At 58.9% G+C, this 22,822-nt stretch overlaps 1 protein-coding gene across 1 annotated transcript; it reads right to left on the bottom strand.

Annotated features, from left to right (window-relative positions):
• Positions 1-12,154: 12,154 nt before the first annotated feature.
• On the bottom strand, positions 12,155-20,525 carry CHMP6 (charged multivesicular body protein 6). Its single transcript, XM_027626087.2, has 8 exons — positions 20,401-20,525; positions 17,983-18,092; positions 17,743-17,830; positions 17,572-17,658; positions 16,643-16,708; positions 16,367-16,447; positions 13,610-13,664; positions 12,155-13,131 (listed from the first exon to the last, which is right to left on the bottom strand). The coding sequence occupies exons 1-8, from the start codon at positions 20,461-20,463 to the stop codon at positions 13,076-13,078; spliced, it is 606 nt and encodes a 201-aa protein (XP_027481888.1). The 5' UTR covers positions 20,464-20,525; the 3' UTR covers positions 12,155-13,075.
• Between the last annotated feature and the right edge of the window lie 2,297 nt (positions 20,526-22,822).

Here is a 22,822-nt window from a genome sequence, read left to right as displayed (position 1 = left end):
AGCCTCAGGAGACTCGTGGTGCAAACGGCAGGTAAAGCACCGAGAACTGTGCCTGGCACCTGACAAGCCCTCAAATGTTGTAGAGATTATTGTCAATAGCCCTTAGACGGACATTTCTAGAAAACACCCAGATGCCCCGTAGAAAGGCACATTTTTCGAAAAGCTGCCCTTTAAAAAGTGGGGATTCCTCCAGGAGACTCCTCAGCCCTTACGTGCGGGCTGTGCGTGGCCACCACCTTCCCAAGAGCGTGGGAGACGCTGACAAGCGCTCCTCAGCCAGGGAGCCAGCTCGCATCCCCGTGACCCCATGTGGCCTTGAAGTGATGAGAAGGCCCTTCAGCTCTGTGGTCTTCCTCCAAGAACCCATCACCCCAGTGTAAGCTCCATAGGAACGTCACACACTTCCCCATGGAGGGACAGCCCAGCACCCCATCCGGCACCCTCCAGAACTGCCGGGCCCCCCGAAACCAGGGACGGGAGAGACGGCTCAGCCCAGAGGCGCCTGGGGAGACGTGACGCTGGGGGCAGAGAGAGGGTGTGACAGGAAAACCAAGGAAACCTGAACAGAGTGTGGACTTCTGTTAACAACAGCGAGCCAGACTGGTTCCTGATCTGTGACACGGGCCCTGCACCGGTGGGAGGTGCTGACGACAGGAAGAGTGGGGTGGCGTATCTTTGCAATAAACTGAAAACTGCCCTGAAATTAAAAGTGTATTAAAGGGGGGAGGGGCACCAGTCTCCATGCAGCCCACAGCCCGCCCCCCCCCCCCAGAACCCCGCCTCTGTGGGGCGGGCAGGTGGAGCAGTGACCCTATCCTCACAGAGGGTGCCCTGGGCCAGGTCTGTGGGCAGCAGGACAGGGGCGGAGGCCAGGTTAGGGCGGCTGCTCTTCTACCACCCAAGATGGGGGCTGTCTCCCTCCCCACTCCCCTGCAGTGTACTCACATTTGCACTTTCCCCAAGACCTGCTCATCCTTGACCTGAACGCAGTTTAAAGGCTTTCTCCTCTGTGGTCAAAAGGTTGGCCCTACACGGGACAGATTCAGCCTGGGCCTGGAGGGATCTGTGCCCTACCTTGTCTGTCCCCGAGGGAGCACAGACGTGGGGGCACAGGGCGTGCCCGGGAAGGGACCCTATCTCCAAGGTCTCTGAGGTCTCTAAGACCCGGAGCTTGCTTGGCGGACACACACAGAGGAAGATGGAGGAGCTCAGGACAGGTTCAGGTGTGGCCTCCTGGCCCATGGTTGCCAGGGCTCAGCGTCAGCCTAGAACGTCCCCCCAGCTTCCCCGGGGGCCAGGCCGGGGGGAAGGTGCGAGGGGGCTCCTGGCAGGTGGAGGAGAGGGAGGTGCTGGCCGCGTGGCAGGGCTGGGGGCTGCGTGGCAGGGCTGGGTGGAAGAGGTTCCCCAGCAACCGGCCCCCTTACATAATCCGTGCGCCTCGGCATGACTCCAGGGGCCGTGGGAGGCGGCGCGGGGGTGAGCGCCAGGGCGCGAAGAGGCTCCGACTTCTCAGGGCTCCTCCCCCCTCTGCATGTCAGCGTCATCGCGCGTCCGCCAGCTCGGGCACCCACCTGCTGATCGTTCCCGGGTAGCTGACAGTGCAGATTTAAATAGTCCCGTCCCTGGGCCTCCTTGGGGGGGGGTCGGGTGGGGAGGACCCTCCGGGAGCCGCTGCAACGACGAGGCCCCGGGCACGCAGGCCGCCGTCACTCCGCGGCCCTGGGAGGGACGGGAAGACGCAGGCTGCCCCGGGCTCGCTCCCCCTCCACCCCGAGCCTCGATCTTCGCGTCCTTCTCTCTGCCTCTCAGACTCGAGCGGCCCCAACAGTGATGGGAAAGGTGGTTTGGAGCAGAGAGGAGGGGGACTTGTTCTCTAAAGTCAGGGCTCAGGGCTGCCCTGGGAAACGGGGCCTGGCCTGTGCCGGCGGCCCTCCCCGTCGAGGCGGCCCCCGCCCCCGGGCGCTGCCTGGCGCACACAGATGGCCCCCCTGCCCAGGGTTGCTGCTTCTAATTTCAGCTGCCGGAGGCTCCGCTCGCTCTTTTTTTATTCCATGTTTATTTAAAGCCAGATTTTAAAATGTTGTCTTCAGTCCTGAAATCTGACTTTTTCTTCTTGCTGCAGATCCTGAAACCCCCAGGGCAGCGTTGAGGCCCACTCGGGCTGGGCCTGTGGGTGGCCCGCCAGGGGTCAAAGCTGCCCTGCCGTCCGGCGTGCACGTGGACATCTGCCAAGACTGGCCCAGCGGCACGTCCCTGGTTCCCGACTGCGGCCGCCCTGTCGTCTCCCTGTCTAGGGTGGCTCCTTATGCGGGGGGCTCTCCTGGGCCAGGTGTGTCCCCTGGACGTGGCACAGGGACTAGTGGGCAGCTTTTCTACCTGGGGAGGCAGCACCAGCTACTGTCTCCCTGGCACTCAGGCCTCCCCGCTTCCCACGTGGTCGGGAACGTCCAGAGGGCATCCCCGCTGTATGGACGAGACGCTGGGCCAGTCGGACAGCTGTCCGTGTGCACGTGCTGGACAGTGGGACAGCTCTGTCCCCCCGGCGAGATGACCCACAGGCCCAGCCCGAGTGGGTGACGGGCACTCAAGAGATGTGAAGTCCCGTCCCCTTGGGTAGCACATAAGTACAGTTATTCTCTGCTGTGGCTTACCCTAGAATGTGCTAGAATAACCGTGAAATAACTGGCCAGGCAGAGAGCAGAGCTGGCCAAGGGGCCAGGCTGGCTCCGGCACCCGGGGCATGTGCAGGTGAACACCCGTGGGGGACAGAGGGTATTTGGCTATGAGCTCCTGGAGCAAATGGTAGGGAATTCTGGGAACAGGGGGCTGGGGTCTTGGGGAGAGCGATGCCCATAGCACAAGGCAGCCAGACCGAGAAGCCACAGAAGCACCTGGCCTCTGGCAGGGGCTGGGTGGGCAGCGGGCTGGGGACGCTGGGCCAGTCCCGTCTGCGGTCCCTCCAGGACAGGCTGCAGCTGGGGCCGGCACCGGGCTCTACATCTCGAGGAGCCAGGCCACCACCACGCTTTCGGATCCCAAAGAAGTGTGGAGTTTCAGAACTTCTTCCCTGGCAGGTCTGGTTGGAAGGTGACATGACTTTGAGAAAAATCATTTTAGTTTTCTAGCTCGAGAATATGATTTATGCCGTCAGGATTTTCTCTTTCTCTCTCTCAAAAGTTGGAAGAAACAGACATTTTTGCAGAGGCTCTGGAAACTTTGGCTGTCGCTGGATGTCCATATGAAAAGAACATTCCACCCGTGGGGAAAAACAACTTAAACAGCTCGGGGTGACATTTAACCTCCAGGCCGACCATGTGGCCTTTGCAGAGTGCCACTCTGTGGGGACAGAAGCAAGGCCCCAGGGGAGCTCGGGCAGTTCTGCTGTTAATTCACACCCAGATTCCGAGACTTTCTCTGCACCGCAGGTGCCAACAGTCCTTTGTGCAGCCTCGGGGGCTGGTGTGTTGGGTTCGGTTGTAGTTTTCCTTCATTTTTTGGCCTGCAAAGTTCCTGCTGGGAAACGTCAGTGACCTTGATTCTGCATCAGGAGAGTAAAAGCAGAGACTCTTCCTGCGGGGACACAGGCTCCTTGTTGGAGAGCCGACATGGGATTTCAGTGCAGCGTGGCTGGGAAGTTGAGCTGGTAATATCCTGGCGGTTGGGACAGGTCTGGTCTGGCTGGGAGTGTGTCAGTCCTAGGACAGCCCTGCGTGGCTTTGCTGGACGGGCACCCCCCCGTCGTCTGAGGGAGGTAGAGAGGCCCAGGGTGCAGGTGCATTTGAGTTTATGCCGAGCTCCGCCTGCAGGAGCCGGGGGCCTGGCCGCTGGGCCCCCTGGTCTGCGAAGAGGCGGGGCGCAGGCCTGGGGCGGTGGGCAGGGACTCCGCATCGGGGAGCCTTCACTGCCACCTGGTGGACGGCCCGGAAAGGTGATGTGGACTGGTGGCAGGTGCGGAGAGGTGGCCCAGGCAAGGCAGGGATGTGCAGAGCGTCTTCGCGGACAGCCGGGTGGACAGGCTGCAGGAGTGGGTGGGATGGTGACAGGGACAGGGCAGCCACGGACTCCGGTCGTGTCTGTCCTCGTGCTTGCCCCTGAATCTGGGCAGTCGGCCGGCGGCTGCAGGGCTCCGGGTCTGAGGGACGGGAAATTCTCTGATGATGTTCGAGGCCCCGCGAAGCCGTAGACCTCCCGAGAGCCTGTCCTTCTGGGGCCCAGTGAGGAAGGAAAGGTCATGCGTGTGAGAGGATGGGGTCGCCTCCCCCGGCAGCTCCGGCTGCGTGAGGAAAATCGCTCGCTGTAATCCGTATCTTCAGAAGCCCCTGTGACATCTTGTTTGAAGATTGAGGTGAAAGTCACATAACAGAGCAAGCGTTTTCAAAAGTATGCAGCTCAGTCCCCGTTAGAGGCATTGAGTGCGTTCACCGCGCCCTGCGCCCACCTCCTCCATCTGGTTCCGGAGCACTGTCATCGGCTCGAAGGGAGCCCCGTCCCGCCCGCGGCCGGCGCCTGCTCTCTGTGTCCATGGGCTTCTCGTCAGTGGACCCCTACACCGTGTGACCTTTTGCGTTTGGCGCATTTCTTGGGGGTCCGCAGGTCAGCTCCCCGGTCCTCTTCACGGCTGAGTACTATTTGCTGCGTGCTTGTCCGTCCATGGTGGGGCCGCTGGAAGGTCTGTGCCTTCGGCGGACCGTGGGCGGTGCTGCCGCCAACACGCACACGCACGTTTCTGTTTGAACGCTGTTTTCAGGTCCGTGGTGTGTGTCTCTAGGGGTGGGACTGCTGGTCACGTGGTGACTCTATGTTTAGCTTTTTGAGGAACCACCCAGCTGTTCCTCCTAGTGACTCACAATTGCACATCCCCACCAGCACTGTGCAAGGGCTCGGATTTCTCCGCTTCCTCACCAACTTTGTTATTTGTTTTTTCGTTCTGGCCATCCTGGTGGATGGGAGATGGTGTCCCTGTGTGGTTTTGATTTGCAGTGCCCTGAAGCCTCGTGACGGTGGGCACCTTGGCACGTGTGTGGTGCTTTCCTTGGAGGAGCCAGACTTCTCTAGAATTTCATAGCTTTATTTCAGAACTCCATCAGGGAAGTGAGCCCTGGAGGCCAGACAGCCACTCTCAGAAGCTTCTGACCAAAACTCGGCCCCCGTCCCCCCAGCTACCGAAGGGACTCCCTGGACCCAGTTCAGCTGCGTCCTGCAGCCCAGGCAGAGCCCCAGAAGCAGCAAGGACCACGGGCCACTCTGTGAGCTGAGCAATTCCTGGGTGCCTTCCGGATGGAGCCCCCTGGCCTGAAGATGGTCCCGGGCTGTCGGCATCTGAGATGCCGGGTGGACACGCCGCCCCTCCCCTGCCCGGTGCTCTCAGGGAAGAAACAGGGCAGTTGCCCTCAGACACGCAGAATGAATGGAAGTGCCGACCTGTTGCCCGCGGATGCTTTGGGTGGGAGCCCAGACCATCTGCGGCCCTGGCAGGACCGAGTTGCCAGGTGGTGTCCCGGAGCCAGGGAGCCAGGCTCCAGCAACCTGCCCGAGGCCTCTGACCACCAGCCCGCGGGACAGGTGGGGTGGGACCAGGCTTCAGCCTTGTCACACAGAGGCCGGGACTTGGGAGGGGCTTTCCCTGGGCCACGAAACCTTCCTCTCCCCGCCCAGGGCCCTGGGCTGCTGCACCCGCATCCTGGCGGTCAAGAGCCTTGGGCTTGAGCAGCAACGGGCTTTGTCAGGAGATCGGGTAGGTGACTGGGGACCTGGAGAGCTACCTGGTCCGTCTAGCGGCCCCCGGTCCCGGAGTCATGCTGCCACCGCACCACGGCCCTTCCGGCCTGCCCAGATGCCTCCCACCCCGGGCCCGGCCCTCCCTGTCCTCTGGCGGGCCATCCTGCTCAACCATGGTGAGGAACCCGAGCTGGGAAGGGGGATCTGACGGTGCACACACATGGTCTTCGGCAGAGGGTTTAAGCCGTGGGAGCCACTGGAGGCCTCTTTCTCCCTGCCGTACACCCAGGCCCTTCGAAGGCTGTGTATCGAAGGGGGCCTGCCAGAAGCTTCCTCACCCCCCGCCCCCACAAAGAGCTGCCAATAGCGAAGGGCCGTGATTCAGATTTTCTCAAAGCAGGCACAAGCAACACTCCCGACGGCGGCTCTCACGCTCCAACAGGGCAAGCTCTGTATTTTGTCCTTTTCCTAGTTTGTAGCGGGCACCCTGGCCTGGCGCCTGCTACTCCATCCTAGGCAGCGGAAGTCCGCTTCCCGAGTCTAAAATTCTAATTTGTTTCCAGTAGTTCATTGCTAGTAAATAGAAACACGTATGGAATTTTGTACAGTGACCTGGTAGTCCATGATCTCACTAACCCGCTGGTTAGTTCTCACAGATTTCCTATAGATCCCTTCGTTTTTTTTTTTTTTAAGATTTTATCCACTTATTTGACAGCGAGAGAGGGAACACAAGCAGGGGGAGCGGGAGAGGGAGAAGCAGGCTTCCCGCAGAGCAGGGACCCCGACGTGGGGCTCGATCCCAGGACCCCGGGACCATGACCTGAGCCAAAGGCAGACGCTTAACGACTGAGCCACCCAGGCGCCCCGTCCTTTGGGGTTTTCTATGTACATAGTCATGTTGCCACAACTAGAAACTTACCTTTTTCTTCCTTCCCAACGTGTGTGCATGTGATTTCTCTCCTGATGATGCTGACTAGGACCCCCAATGTGATGTTGAATAGAAGTGACCAGAGGAGTCCCCTTGCCTGGTTCCCCATCTTATGGGGGAAGAGCATTCAGCCCTTTGCCATTAAGCATGCTGTTAGCTGTAGGGTTTTGAAGATGCCTTTTATAAAGAAGTTCCCTCTTTTCCCAGTTTGCGAAATTTTTTTTTTAATGCTAGATGCTGAATTTTGTCACATGCTTTTCTTGCATCTACTGAGATGTCATCAGACTTTCTTTAGTCTGTTGATATTGTGAATTACATTGATTGATATCTGTATGCTGATGGACCTTACATTTCCAGGATAAACCCCATTTGATTGATCCCAGAATCAAGTTATTCCAGGATAAAGACCCCTTCTTACATGTTGGATTCGGTTTGCTCCTGTTTTGCTGAGGATCTTGTGTCTGTGTTCATGCCGGATGCTGGTAGAGTGCATTGAGAAGCACTCCCTCATCGGCTTTCCCTGAGTTCGTGCAGAATTGCTACAGTGTCTCTCCTGGGTGTCTAGCGGGACTGCATTTCTTTAGCAGACATGAGTGCGTGCCCCATCCGGGCAGCCAGGCAGCCTCGACGAGCTGCCTGGTGTGTGGTTTTCAAGGAATTGGTCCCTTTCTTCTAGATTGGTGAATTCACAGGCATAAAACTAATATTTCCTTAATGTCCTTTTAATGTTTACAGGGTCTCTAGTGATGGTTCCCTTTCATTCCTGACGTTGTAATTTGTGCCTCCTTTGTCCTGGTCAGTCTGGCTCAGGCTCATCAAATTGACTGAGCTTTCCAAATAACTGCTTTTTGCTGTCACGGATTTTTCTTTCATGTTTCTGTCTTCATTGATTTCTGCTATTATTTCCTTTGTTCTGATTACCTTGGATTTAATTTGCCCCTTTTCTAATTAATTAAGGTGAAAGTTTAGCTCATTGATTAGAAACTTTCCTTTTAAAAAAACATGCATTTAGTATTATGAATTTCCCTTAGAGGAAAAGCGCTACTTTAGCTATAGTCCACAAATGTTAATGTTTTTTCATTGAATTAAAAAATATTTTTTAGGGGCGCCTGGGTGGCGCAGTTGTTAAGCGTCTGCCTTCGGCTCGGGTCATGATCCCAGGGTCCTGGGATCGAGCCCCGCATCGGGCTCCCTGCTCGGCGGGAAGCCTGCTTCTTCCTCTCCCACTCCCCCTGCTTGTGTTCCTTCTCTCGCTGTGTCTCTCTCTGTCAAATAAATAAAATCTTTAAAAAAAAAAAAAAAATAAAAAATATTTTCTAACTTCTCTTGTGAATTCCTCTTTACCCCATTAATTGTTTAATATCTGTGGATCTTTCAGAGACCTGTCATTGATTTCCAGAGGCATTACATTATGGTCTGAGAACATACTTGGTAGGATTTCAATTTTTTTTTTTTTAATTTTGTTCAGGTCTATGGGATGGCCCAGAACACGGTGCGTGTGGGTGAGCGTTCCGTGTCACGTGGACAGAATATGCGCTCTGCTGTGGGCGAGTCGGTCCGGCTGGTCTCCACACTCATCCTGGAAGGCTGGCTGCCTCGTGTCTAACCTCCAAGAGATGGTCCGTCCTTCGGTTCTGCTTCTTGTGCGCTGAAGCGCTGTGGTTCTGTGGGTGCTCATCTTGGACTGCGATGCCTGCCTTTGTCACGGAACGTGTCCCCCCCCCCCCCCCCCCCGGCGATATTTGTCTTGAAATCCACGCTGTCTGATGCTGACATGACCATTGCAGCTTTCCCCGGATTCGCATCTCCAAGATACATTTTCCCCATCTTTTTTTACCCGTCTTTATATTAAAATGGGCTTCTTAGACATAACATAGTCAGGCTTTTTTTTAAATTCACGATCTGTCTTTAATTGGTGTGTTTGGACTGTTTATATTTAACGTGGTTATTAAGAACTGATTTTAGATCCACCACTTTATTGTTCTGTCTCTGTTCCCCCTTTCCTGCCTTCTTTCGGATTGTTTGAAAACCTTCGGATTTTTGGCTGCATGTGTGTGTGTATGTGTGGTCACGCTAGGGGTTTCAGCTACATGCCCACCCTTTCGCAGGGGATTTGGAGTTAACTGTAGACACCTTGCCCCCTCCCTTCACGTCACAGCTGTGGGCATTCGCAGGTGTTGAAAACCCCACCAGTGTTTGAATTTTTGCTTTCAGCAGTCACGTACATTTTTAAAAATCTGCGAGGGAAAATTATCTTTCCTATTTACTCAGATGTTGACCATTTCTGTTGTTTTCCCCCCATGCCTGAAGACACACGTGTCCAGGTGGCATCGTTTCCTGGCGGCCTGAAGAGTGTCCCCAGTAGCTCCTCTCGAGCTGGCCGCACAGCCAACTCTCCCCTTTGCCGAAGAGCGTCCTCACTTTTCCTTCCGCTTCCTGAGGCTCCGGGCTGACTGTTGTCTTCTGAGACTTTCAAGACCCACTTCCCCATCTTCTGGCCCCTGTGGTTGCTGATCCCGGCGCCTGTTCGGATTATTGTTCCTCTCTACAGCTTTCATTTCCACCTGGAGCCTTCCAGATTTTTTTTCTTTGCCTTCAATTTTTTGCAGTTTAATTACGATATGTCTAGGCACGGCTTTCTTTGGATTGGCCCTGTTGCAGGGGGTCCACTGCGATTCTTGTCTGTAAGTTGAAGTCTTTTCTCAAATGTGAGAAATTTTCGGCCAGTCTTTCTCCAAAATTTTTTTTCCTGCTAGCACGTTTCTCCTCTCCTGGGACTTTAGTAACACAACGTTGGACCTTCTCAGACCCTGTCTCACTGGTCCTGAGGCATGGACTTGCCCCCACACTTCCGTCTCTTCTCCGGGCCGGATGATTTCTGTTGGCTGGTCGTCCAGCTCAGAGTCTTTCCTTGGACACTTCCTTTCTGCAATCGAGCTTGTTAATTTTTTGTGTTTTTCGTATATTTTTCAGTTCTGGCATTTACGTCTTGTTCTTTTGTAGCCACTCTACTCAGCTGAGGCCTTTCCATCCGTTCCCAGCGTGTCCAGCTTTACCTTCTGTGACATAGCCCCGATAATCCCGCCACCTGGATCTGAGTTGGCATCTGCTGGGATTGTCTTTTCCCTTGGAAGCTGGGCGCGTCTTCATGATTCTGTGTTCTAATCCGGCATCTCGGCTGCTGTGTTGTGTCGACTCTGGGTCTGTCAGGATCCTCTGGAGAACGGGGATTTTTGTCCCGGCAGCCCGTCAGCCTGCTGGTTCAGACCACAGGTTCTGCTGGCCTCCAGTGTCCACGGTGAGCTTCGAGTGTTCTTGTGCACGTGGATGTGGAGGTGGTGGCAGGGCCTCCCTCCTGGGTTTGTGGCCAGGGAGTGACCACAGAGAGGACCTGGCACCCCCAGAAGCCCTTGTGTTGTCAGGACGATGCCCCACACTCTGCCTGATGTCCCCCAATTCTCTCCCTGGGTAGGGCAGGGTTTCAGGGAGACCCTATGGGGTGGAGGTAGGTGGGGAGGGGGCCTCCCCAGGGCAGTGCACACAGGTGGGCCAGGGAGACCCCATCCCGTAACTGGGTGCCCAACCTCACCCTGGGTGCCCCCTCCTCCCCATCCCCCGCTTTTAAACGTTCATGCTGCCGGTACTGGGGACAAATGTGCACCCCACCAAAATGATCCCCGAGCCTGGTCCTCACCCCCCCTTCCTGCCCCAGCTCCCCAGGTAGTCCTCTAGTCTGATGGCCCCATGGGCCCCCTGTAAGCCTCTCCCACCTGTTTCCCTAGCCCCCACTGATCTTGGGCAGGATACCAGCTCTGCCACCAGGGGTTTGAACTCAGTTCTCACTTGTCTGTAGTGTTCCTGAGTCCTATGCCCTGTAGATTAGAACAAAGTTGTGTCAGGGTCATGTAACTGGTATTTTAAGACCAGGGTTCACTGCTGGGCAGGATCAATGTCACACACACACACACACACACACACACACACTGGGCAGGATCAATGTCACACACACACACACACACACACACACACACACACACACGGGCTGACAAGCCAGGCAACCTCACACACACACACACACACACACACACACACACACACACACACGGGCTGACAAGCCAGGCAACCTCACACACACACACACACACACACACAGCAACCCCCCCCCCCCCCCCCACACACACACACACGCGGGCTGACAAGCCAGGCAACCTCTAGGGCCAGAGCCTAGGAGTCAGCTCAAGGTCATGCTGGGTTTCAGGGCAAAACCTCCCTAGGTGAACAGGATAAACGTGTAAAAAGAGAAAAGGTGATTAGTTGGTACATAAGGTCTCACTTCTTGGACAGTGTGAGAGAACAAGATTCCCTCCCCAACTTTTGGGCTCTTTCAGGAGATGGGGGTGCCCCTTGCCCGGGTCAGGACACCCAGGCTGCTTGCTGTGTTCCCCATGCCAGGGAGTGGGCCCCGCAGACCCAGGCAGGTTCTCCAGGTGCTCACCAGGGAGGCAGCTGCGGCCCTGACATCCCACCATGCAGCTCCCGTAGTGAAGCCCTCAAGGAGGCCGGCCTGTGACCGCAAAGGGCAGGCTTGGCAGACAACCCCGAGCTCTGGGGTCCTGGGGAGCAGACGGAAAGGAGAGGGGTCCAACCTGCCAGTAGGGTCTGCACCTCCCCCAACCAGGCCATCTAGTCCCTCCATGCTCTCGGACCGGCAGCTGCAGAGTGGGACAGGGTCCCTGGATGGAAAGGCAGCCTGCTCCTCGTCTCTCACAACTGCCCTTAGGGCCACTGTGCAGTCTTGGGGGTGGGCAGCTGTGTTATCAGAAACAAATGGGTGGGGCCCAGCAGCCAGCCTGGCACCGGCAATGCCAGTTTCCTGCAAAATTCCCCAAATCAGCTGGCAGAGAGCCCTCTCCTGGCTGAGGCCAGCATTACACCTCCAAATCCAGGTTTCCAGCTTGGGTTACCTGCCCCCCCAAGCAACTCGGCTGCATCCCGTCATGCCCTCTGAGTGAAGGGCACGGAAGCCCCCGTAAGTGGGACACCCCCCATCTTTCTTCTTGCTGTCGCCCGCTCACTCCCTGGGGCATCTGGCTTCCCACCTGGGCACCGAGACTCCAAACGAGCCCCCCTCCTGGAGGAGGTACCCAACTGACCAGCCTCCCTCACCCCGAGGGGTCTGAGGCCAGCCTCAGTGAATGAGGGGACCGCCAGTGTCTGTCCCACTGGAGGGGGACCAGGACCCTACCCTGCACCTTGCTACACGCAGCTGCCCAGAGGGGACAGCCAGGGCACAGGGTGCGGTCAGTGCTGGAACCCCGGCCGGCTCACGGAGGACCTTCACCTGCCCCCACGTCCCCAGCCCCCGTGTGGTGCTGCCGAGGCAGGTGCCCTCGAGTGAATGCCCTGTGAGGGTCGAGGGGCTGTGTTTCAGGGACCCGAGAGGAGAAGAGCCACACTTCAACCCACCCAGGTGCTCCTATGGACCCCACTCCATGAGGCAGCAGACCATGCAGGCATCAACTTTAATATGGGGCTGACCTGTTGGGGGGCTGGGAGGATCCCCTTTCTGTTCTTGTCGGGAGGGAGATGTCATCGGGATTGTCTAATATCAAGATGAACCGTCAGATAGAGAGCCGCGACCACCCCTACAGCATCCGCCCGGTCGGAGAGCCCCGGGTGCCCGGCAGCTTCCCAGGCAACGGGGGCGCACCCGCCCGAGCGGGCCCGGCAGCACCTCCGGGAAGCCCTGGGAGACCGCCGGCTCTCCAGGAACGTCCCTTTGCAGTGGGGCTGAGCTCCCGCTGGTGATGAGGGCTGGTCAGGGCTCTGCAGCCACCAAGCCAGCAGGGGTGGTCCCCCTCCTCGCTGACCCAATGCCCCCGAACACTGACACAGAGGAGGAGAGGTTTCCAGCCCTGAACCAACACGGAGACTGGGCAGGTCAGGAAGCCAGGCCACGGCAGGGACTCCCTAACGGAAGCCGCCGCCAGCCAACGGCAGCAGCAAGAAGTGAGGAAAGGGCGGGCAAGGAAGCTAGGTTCGTCGCGCCCTCCAAGAAGAGAGCAAGCTGTGGAGAAGGCGGCCGTGGAGCCTCGCGGGGCCGGGGACAGGAGTGTGGCCAGCACCAGGCGCACTGGGCCCGCCTGTGGCCGCATGGGAGCCACAGCGTCAGAGGCCGCGTGTGACCGGAGGTTCTGAATGTTGCCATTGAATCCACAAATGAGAGCAAGACAGCAGCGCCAGGGAAGCGCTCCTCCGCAGAGTCACCCTGGAATGGAGCCCTGTGTGTGCCACGCTGCTCCGTCAGCACCTGACCGGCCTGGCCTGGAGCCGGCCTCCTGGGAGCCGGGTCAGGGCTGGCCACGCACCCAAACTCTGTGGGCCCCAGTCTCTGGGGAGTCCCCGCCAGTCTCAGAAGAGGAGGCCAAGTTACGAGGCTGCCACCAGTTCCACCTGCTTGGGCCTGGCCTCGCGGGGGACTTGCTCTGTGGAAGAAAGAAAGAGGTGCTTGTCGAGTAGAGAAGACCCCAGATGCAGAAGGAAGGGGGGGAGGTGGCAAGGAGCTGGGTCCCATGGCGGTGCTCTCTGGGCAGGGCCTGGCGTGAAGGAGGGATGGGGAAAGGGGCAGAAAGAAACATGGAGGGACCACCAGCCACGCGGGGCCCCCGCGGCGAGTGACACCACAGGGCCCTGCTATTCGGAGGACAGCTCGTCCCGGCCGGACACGGCCTTGCCCCAGCTCTGCCTGTCTCTCTGAATGGGGTTAGGCTCTACACGGTCACCCCCATCCCAGAGACCCAGAGCGAGGCCCGTGCTCCTGAGTCGGCTCCAGCAAGCTCGCCGACCCAGCTGGGGAGGTGTGAACCAACTTCCACCAAGCAGGAAGGGAAGGACCTCGCGGCCCGGGCATTGCACTTTGTTCTAGAATCCACTGTTCTCCAAAGGACAGAACAAGAAGCATACCTGGTTTCTTTTCGGGAAGCGGCTCTGAAGGGACCTCTGGGAGCTCTATCTGCTCCTATAAGAAACAGGGCGGAAGCTGTAGGACACCATCTGAACGGGAAGCCTCCTGCGGCAAAGCTCCAGAGTGCCACTTCTGCAGCATCCGGCACTGCCGTGACTTGCATCACCCCAGGGGCTCCCCTGGAGACCCCAGTTCACATCCCGGCCGTGCAGGCGTGCGCGGGCTCAGGAACGTGCACACGGGTCCCGGAGCTGCAGGGGTGCCCCGGCTGTGCTTGCTCTGGGGCAGGGCTCTGCTGGAGCTGCCTGTCCTGGGCGGGGGGGGGGGGGGCACTGGGCTGCCTCGGGGGCAATGCATGGCAGTTCACCTCCCAGCCAGCTCCCCTGGCAGCTCAGGGGGCACTCGGGTCCTCGGGAGGAAGGACATCCGGAGGCAGGACATCCGGAGGCAGGTGCCTGCGGGACACTGAAGGGCAGAGAGCAGCGACCCTAACTAGCTGCTCCTCCTGCAGGTACGGGGAGCGGCAGGTGGGGGCCATGGTGAGAACGTGGAGCCCTGAGGTGGTGGCCCAGAGATAGGGATCGCTCAGTCAGGGAGCAGACACAGGCCTCAGGGCCTGCCTGTGACAATGTGCAGGGCCTGCATGCGACAGTGAGTGACCTGGCCACAACGGGAAAGACCACTCATGTGATCACGAAACCACACTCTGTCCTCCAGAAGGGTCTGAGCGAGGAGTCAGAGCATTTCTGTGCTGTCCAGAAACGCCTGGCTATAGGCTGCCCCAGCCGCCTGCAACGTTCTTGGGCAGACAACCCAGGACACCGTTCTCTCCAGGCCAGTTTCCCCTGCTGTCAGCCAGGTACACAAGGAGAAGGGACCTCAGTGTAGCACAAATTCTAGTCGTTTTAGGAACACCAGCTGCAAAACCAGGATTGTGTGCTTGTGTGACAACTGATGCAGGGGTTCACCCAAGGCCAAGGACCATGACAGGCAGAAGCCTCCTGGGGGTCTGATCACCTGAGTGATTGTGCTCAGTACTGAGGTCCTATCACATGAGTGATTGTGCTCAGTCCTGGGGTTCCTATCACCTGAGTGATTATGCTCAGTCCTGGGGGTCCTATCACCTGAGTGACTGTGCTCAGTACTGAGAGGTCCTATCACCTGAGTGACTGTGTTCAGTACTGAGAGATCCTATCACCTGAGTGACTGTGCTCAGTCCTGGGGGTCCTATCACCTGAGTGTGCTCAGTCCTGGGGGGTCCTATCACCTGAGTGTGCTCAGTCCTGGGGGGGTCCTATCACCTGAGTGAGTGTGTTCAGTACTGAGAGGTCCTATCACCTGAGTGATTGTGCTCAGTCCTGGGGGGTCCTATCACCTGAGTGACTGTGCTCAGTCCTGGGGGGTCCTATCACCTGAGTGACTGTGCTCAGTACTGAGAGGTCCTATCACCTGAGTGATTGTGCTCAGTCCTGGGGGGTCCTATCACCTGAGTGATTGTGCTCAGTCCTGGGGGGGTCCTATCACCTGAGTGACTGTGTTCAGTACTGAGGGGTCCTATCACCTGAGTGACTGTGCTCAGTACTGAGGGGTCCTATCACCTGAGTGACTGTGCTCAGTCCTGGGGGGTCCTATCACCTGAGTGACTGTGCTTAGTACTGAGAGGTCCTATCACCTGAGTGACTGTGTTCAGTACTGAGAGGTCCTATCACCTGAGTGATTGTGCTCAGTACTGAGGTCCTATCACCTGAGTGATTGTGCTCAGTCCTGGGGGGTCCTATCACCTGAGTGACTGTGCTCGGTCCTGGGGGTCCTATCACCTGAGTGATTGTGCTCAGTCCTGGGGGTCCTAACACCTGAGTGACTGCGCTCAGTCCTGGGGGGTCCTATCACCTGAGTGACTGTGCTCGGTCCTGGGGGTCATATCACCTGAGTGATTATGCTCAGTCCTGGGGGGTCCTATCACCTGAGTGACTGTGCTCGGTCCTGGGGGTCATATCACCTGAGTGATTATGCTCAGTACTGAGAGGTCCTATCACCTGACTGTGCTCAGTCCTGGGGGTCCTATCACCTGAGTGATTGTGCTCAGTCCTGGGGGTCCTAACACCTGAGTGACTGCGCTCAGTCCTGGGGGGTCCTATCACCTGAGTGACTGTGCTCGGTCCTGGGGGTCATATCACCTGAGTGATTATGCTCAGTCCTGGGGGTCCTATCACCTGAGTGACTGTGCTCGGTCCTGGGGGTCCTATCACCTGAGTGTGCTCAGTACTGAGAGGTCTTATCACCTGAGTGACTGTGCTCAGTACTGAGAGGTCCTATCACCTGAGTGATTGTGCTCAGTCCTGGGGGGGTCCTATCACCTGAGTGACTGTGTTCAGTACTGAGGGGTCCTATCACCTGAGTGACTGTGCTCAGTACTGAGGGGTCCTATCACCTGAGTGACTGTGCTCAGTCCTGGGGGGTCCTATCACCTGAGTGACTGTGCTCAGTACTGAGGGGTCCTATCACCTGAGTGACTGTGCTCAGTCCTGGGGGGTCCTATCACCTGAGTGACTGTGCTCAGTCCTGGGGGTCATATCACCTGAGTGATTATGCTCAGTCCTGGAGGTCCTATCACCTGAGTGACTGCGCTCAGTCCTGGAGGTCCTATCACCTGAGTGACTGCGCTCAGTCCTGGGGGTCCTATCACCTGAGTGTGCTCAGTACTGAGAGGTCCTATCACCTGAGTGACTGTGCTCAGTACTGAGAGGTCCTATTACCTGAGTGATTGCATTCAGCTCCTCCAGGATGGCATCTTCATCTTCCTGAGTGAAGCTTCCTGCCAACAGCTCATCTATTTGCTGCAAACGGAAGAGCAGAGGTGAGGACCGTGGCCAGGCGGGGGCAGGGGGTAAAGTGGCCCCTTGTGGAGGAAGGAGACAACCCGTGGCTCAAGGCCCCCCTTACTCGAGGGCGGCCACTGGGCACTCACGCAGGTGGTAGGTGTGCTTGCCGGCTGGCGGAAGGTGGGGGCCCTGCAACCCGGCAACACCTACCCGCTGGTACTCCACAGCCTCCTGGGTCTCCTCCAGTATCCGCTCCACTTCTTCTATGGACATCACCTGATCAGTCCAGAGGGAGTCTCGTCAGTGAGGCACATGACAGAAGCCCTTGCAGTAAGGCCACCTGGACTGGCAGGGCACAAGACAGGCCATGCGGGACACGACACAGTTCTGGTCGTTTCTGCCGCAGGCTGGGCCCATGCACAGAGGCTCCAGGGCTCCGAAAAGACCCGTCTTTTCAGAAGCCTCGACTACACTGCTCAGACTCCTGCTGGCCCTTCGCCCCAGACCTCCGGGCACCCCAACCAACCCTAGAAGGTCCAGCTGGAAATAAGTAAGAAGGTGTCAAAAACTTTCTCTGGGCAGCTGACTTAATTTCGTTTGGGTTCAAGGAACTGCCTTTGCTTGCCTGGCAAGTACAGCACCTGTCAGAGGTGGTCAGAGACGGACGGAAGTCAGAGAAGCTGGGTGGCTGTGGCGCTCTGTGTAGCCCCTGCTTCCACTCATAAGGAGATGGGAGTGGGCTGGGGCATGGCCTCTCCGGGCCTCACCCCTCCTTTTGCTACCCACCTCCATGCCTCATCCTATGACAAGGCTGTGTTCACTTCCTCCAGGAAGCCCTCCCAATTAGTTCACCACACCCTTCCTGCACCCTCACGGGACTTTTCTTCCAGTCACTTGAACGTCTGTGGACCCAATTCATAGTCTGTGCCCATCACCCCACTCTTAGGTCAATACCCTGGGTTTGTCCGCCACCAATACCATCACCTTCTCCCGGTAGCAACTGGCTTTCCCACATTCCCAACTGGCACCAACAGCTCCTGGCCAATGGCCCGGGCACAGGTGTGGCCTCGGGCACAAGCCCCGCCCCCTCGTTCACCCAGCTCCCCTTCCTCTCTGCCTGCAACCCTGCAAGGACCTACCTGGTGCATCTTTTTCAGACACTCATTTCCAATCTGCAGCCCTTCGACCACCTTCATTTCAATCTGGGTGAACTCAATGCTCTGGACCTGAGGAGGACGCCAAAGCAGACCAGGTGGTCAGGGGCCTGCCTCCCCCACCTCCTTCTCCCCCCAACTGCCTGCTCCGCCTACCATCGTTTCCAGGCTGGTGATTTGGTTTTCTGTCTTGTCCAGAAGCTGCTCCCGGTACCGCTTCTTCTTGAGCAGCAGCTTGGCCCGTCTGCAGAGGGAACCCGCACGGTGACCTGCCAGCCGTGCCCGTTCGCTGGCCTTACCCGGCACGGACCGGCCTCCTGGGCCTACCCCACCCCCTGCTCTAGGCCGACAGGGGACTGAAGCCCCTTTGCACAGCCTGCCCTGGGCCCCACTCACTCCTTCTTCCCGTCCCGCAGGAGCTGCCTGGCGATCTCGCGCTCCCGCTCCAGCTGCTGGGTGATCCTCTTCTGGTACTGCTTCAGCTTGTCCCGCTGCTGCTTCAGTTGCTGCGAGAGAGCAGGCCTGGGTCAACACCGTGCCCTCGCTGCCCCGGGCCCTGCGCAGGCCACCCAGCACCCTCACAGCCGCCCCGGCAGCACACCGTCTATCACAGAGTTCTCCGTGGGGACAAAGGGCAATGGGGCAATGTCTGGAGACATTTGCGGCTGTCACCACTTGGGGGGGGGGGGCATGCTCCTGGTACCAGCGGGTGGAGGCCAGGGGTGCTGCTCAGCATCCTGCAATGCCTGGGACGCCCCACACAGTGGGGAGGCAGCCCCAGTGTCCACAGCGCTGAGGTGGGGAGCCTGTTCTCAAATGCATCACTGCACAGCATGGCTGTGGATGCTCGGGAGAGAAGGAGAGCAGCAGGTCAGAGTGTTGCCACTGCCTCAAAGGCTCAGACACACAGGGAAGGGCCCCAGAGAGCCACCATCCCACCCAGCCACAGCGAGGGTTTGGGGCCTTCCATCCCGGCTTCACTCTGCCGGCTTTAGACGTGTTCTCGATATGTTTAGCTACCCTGCTCTTGTCGCTTATCACCGTGCCTGAGTTGACAACAGACGGCACATTTGGGTGAAGTGCTTGCGTGATCTTGCCAAGCACCTGGGACCCCCGGGTACTGTCCCAGAAAGGACACAGGGTCATTTACACATGCCCTATTTTAGGCCATTCACATTGCTTCCAAATTTCACCATTTCAGATGACACTACGGTGAGCACCTGCAGGCACAGGGCACTTCTCATAGGTAGCTTTATATCTTTACCATTGATTACTGTTGAGTTAATTAACTTAATTAAGTCAAAAGGTTCATACATCTTTAAGACTCAGTATAGTGAGAAATCATCCACCAGCGTAGGCGTGTCTGCAGGGGCCTGATTCATGGCTCCTTCTACAGCACGTTCTCCTTAGTGCCTGCCCCAGGGCACCGCGTGGCTGTGGGTCAGGCCCGGTGATGGCCGCACACACTCTCCTTGCTGCAATGAAAGGGGCCCACTATCCTGGCCCCATGGCCCAGAGACACCGTGGCCAGCCTACGTGCCCAGTCTTCTCAGCTCTGGCTGCCGTTCCTCCCCGGGAGCTGGGCACCCACCCCTGCCCCTCGGGCCGCTGTCCAAGCTGGGCGTGTACAGAGTATTGAAGACGAGCCAAAAGAAGCAGGTGGGGCAGACTGCCTCCTTTGTAAAACGAGAGGTGACAGTGGAGGGTCACGGGACAGAGAGCACACTGGGGCCTGGAGCCTCTCAGCTTTACAGCCTAGGAAAACATCAGGCAGTAATTCGGTTTATTGTGTGCAAACCTCGTCGTTCCAGTCTGGGCCACAGCAAACTGAACTCCTGGCAAGCAGAAAGGGCTCCTTCCAGAGAAACCCAAAGGGGAGTCCTTAGGAGAAGAGAATCGCCTTGGGGGTTCCCGCGGGCGCCAGGTGCGCCCCCTGCCTCCCCAGAGCTTAGTGCTCCTCCCGCGCAGCACCCACCGCCGTTCAGATTTTCTCTAGGGACAAACATGCCCGATTCCCCTTCATCTGGGGAACTTCAGTTCAGGACCTTTTATAACATAGGGTCTCTGAAGCCAAGGTGAAAAAACCATCTGTCATTTGAATTTCTCTCTCGGTACAAAAATGACGCATTTTTGTTGTAGATAATTTTGAAAAGAAAGCACGAGCAAAGGTACACTCTGCTCAGATTTTGGGCCACCTCCTTCCTGGCACACTTTTCTCCTTACAGAAATGGACCGGTGTGCACATGCCATTTCACTTAACCTATCGGAGGATTCTGTCCACAGAAACTAACTTTCCTACCGGAGCTCCCCGGAATCTGCAGACAGCAGGAGCAACGCCACGGACACAGCCGTGTGGAGTGGCGGCAGCCCAGCGCCGGCGGGGGGGCTCCGGGGCGCCTTAGGGCGCCGAACAGGCTCGCAGACCCAGGCGAGGCTGGCGCGCCCCGAATCTCGACCCCGCGCCTTGGCTGGGCCGCGGCTCCCCGGCCCTGGGGCGCGGCCGGGGCCCCCCAGCCCGGGCCGTGGGGCTCGGAACCCGCCACCTGCGAGCGCGCGCTCGCCCGCCGGCCAGGTGTGACCACGACACAGCGCGACGCTCCGACCCCGCGGCCCCGTCTAGCCCTCACTCGGGCCGCCCTGCAGCCCCCGAGCGGACGCGCCTCGGGGCTCGGGACGCCCGCCGCCCGCGGTCCGGCGCCGCGACCCGGCTGCGAGAAGCCCGTCCGGCGGAGCGGCAGGCCCTCCCGGGGGCCGGGCAGCCCTCTGCCCCAGGCTCCCCGCCCCCGCCCCGTCGCCGCGGGGCCCGGCTCTCACCAGGACGGCCTTGTCTTGCTCGGTGACCCGGCTCGGCTTCTTGCGGCCGAACAGGTTGCCCATGGCGCCCCGGCCCCGCGGCCCCGCCCGCCGCGCCCCCTCGCCGCCCTCGCGGCCGCCGTACGCTGGCCCCGCCCCCTACGGCGGCCGCGCGGGGCCAGGCGCCGCAGAAGGCGAAGCGCGTGCGGGGGAACTGCCGGCGGTCCGCCGGTTCGAATCCGCCCCTGCAGGCCTCGGCGACCGTGGCACGAGGACGCTGCCGGCCGGGCCTGCGCAGTCCTAAATGACGCATTTCGCGTGCCCTCCAGAATGTCCCCCAGCTGTGCAGATGAAGACTCAATGTTGCAGCCTCCTGTTTAGGTGGGATCCTTGCAAGGTAACCGGTGGACAGTATACGCAGGCCGTTAGAAATCTTGTACCCGAGCCACTGCCCCCTGGCTGGTGCTGTGACCACAAAATGCTGCGTTTAGTGATGTTATATTCAACCTGCGGGCTCCCAGGTGTCTCCTGAGAGCTACCTGGGCCGTCCACCCGGCCCTGCACCCCGGTGACTCTGGATCCACCTGGGCTGTGGCTCAGCGCCCGGACCTGCTCAGCATGGCCCGTCTCCGCTTCTGGTGCCCTGTGCTCTGGCAGAAGCCTCCAGCCCTGGGGGATGAGAGCCTGCACGGGGCTTTGGGGTGGGGAGCCACTCACACCTGCCACCCTGGTTTCCACCTGTGCGTTCTGGCCGTGAGTCCCTGGTTCGGAGGGCACACTGCCTCTCATAGGACAGCACCCAGCCCTGTTCGGTCACCCCAGCTGATCCTGTAACGGAGTCTGCAGTGGGCCGGGCCACCGTCCTAACAGCCCAGTGGCTCGTGGGCAATACGTGCCCGAGATGAGCAATCCCGGGGAATGAGCCCCTTGCCTTACCTCCTTCTGCAAAATGACCTCCTTGGTCAGAAGCGGTGTTGTGTGGGCACCGTGCTGGCCGGCCTCCAGCGCACACGGGTGCTGCTCTAGCAGAAAGCCCTGTAGGTGGGAAGGGAAATCCATATCCAGAGGAAGTGTCTATGCAGGGAGGACAAGTCACTGCCTCATGATGGAAACATCCTGATTAGCCAACCTGCTGTCAGGGGGCTGGCTGGTCCCCCCAGGGAGCGGTGCTGTTCCGGGGGCGCGGTGCTGTTGAGCGGCTGGGCACTCCGCGGTGGTTGGGGGCAGGCGGGCCTTGGTTGGGGGAGGTCTGTGTTGCTGAGCCCATAGCCTCTATCCCAGCTGCCATGGCCACTTCGTGAGCACCGACAGGCAGGGGAAAGCCGTTCAGGGTGGTGACTCATGTCAGGTTTTGGCCATAAGGCCTAGAGCTCCATTTCTGTTCCACGAGGCGGGCACTAGTCTAGGTGGCTGCCCATGTATTTCATTCTGGACACCCTGATTAACCAGAGTCCCCGTGAGAGAGCATTCCGCACAGCAGTGTGTCCCAGCCTCCTACTAGGGTAAGGTCCAGCCTTGGTTGGAGACGGCGCGGCCGCTGCGGGACCATGCAGCCTGCCTGGGGCAAAGAAAGGCTGCAGAGGCTGAGAGCCAGAGCTGGTCTGCAGGAGAGCCCACCCCTTGGCCAGGAAACTCACTAGGGGGTACATGGTGGCCACAGAAACTGCCCACCAGGGCTGAGAATCTTGCTGGGCACAGGACAGGCTGGAGGAGGTCCGCCAGAAGCAGCCACAGGTGGAGGAGAAACTCGCTGACGAGCCTTCCGCTTGCTGACCCGCTGGCAGTGCGCCGTAGGAAGAGAGAAGCAGCCTGAGACAGAAAGGGAGCCCCTCGCTCTCCCTGGCAGCCGCGTTGCTCCCACACTCTGGCGAGGAAGCCCCATCGAGCTAGCTGGCGAAGGAGAAATGTCTGCAGGTCTGGCTCCCCATCACGAGCGGCCAAAGAGAGAGCGAGTCCCCCGTCAGCCTTCACATACCGCAGCAGCGATGCTCCAGGACTCCCAGGACCGGGTCATAAAGCTGACACGGCCAGTGAAACACTCACCTGGAACTCAGCCACCTAGTCGGCAGAGCCTGGTGGCCCGGAGCGCAGCCTGCGTGGGGGAGGAACTGGCAGGCAGCGGCCCGCGCCAGCCACGCGGCCACCGGCTTGGACAGGGAGGTCTCCATCCCCCGTTGGCAGGGCCACGCCCGCTGATGTCGCAGGGAGCAGGGATGCGCCTTCCCTGCGGGCTTGGCCTAAACTGCAGATTCCTGACCTCGACCCACCGTGGTGGCTGGTTCCACAGCAACAGTGGACCGGAGTGATGGAGTAGGCACCTTGGGCAGGCGGGGGATCTGCAGCGTGTACTTCTTGGAATCCTGCACGGTGGGGCCCATTCTGCCCTCTGTTTCGGGCCCCAGTCCTGGAACCGGCTCGGGCTGGGGGCAGGTGCGAGGTCGGA

Source organism: Zalophus californianus, chromosome 16 (genome assembly GCF_009762305.2).
Source record: "Zalophus californianus isolate mZalCal1 chromosome 16, mZalCal1.pri.v2, whole genome shotgun sequence".
NCBI lineage: Eukaryota > Metazoa > Chordata > Mammalia > Carnivora > Otariidae > Zalophus > Zalophus californianus.
The sequence above is the reverse complement of the archived record's forward strand: the minus strand, read 5'-3'. Positions and strand labels throughout refer to the sequence as shown.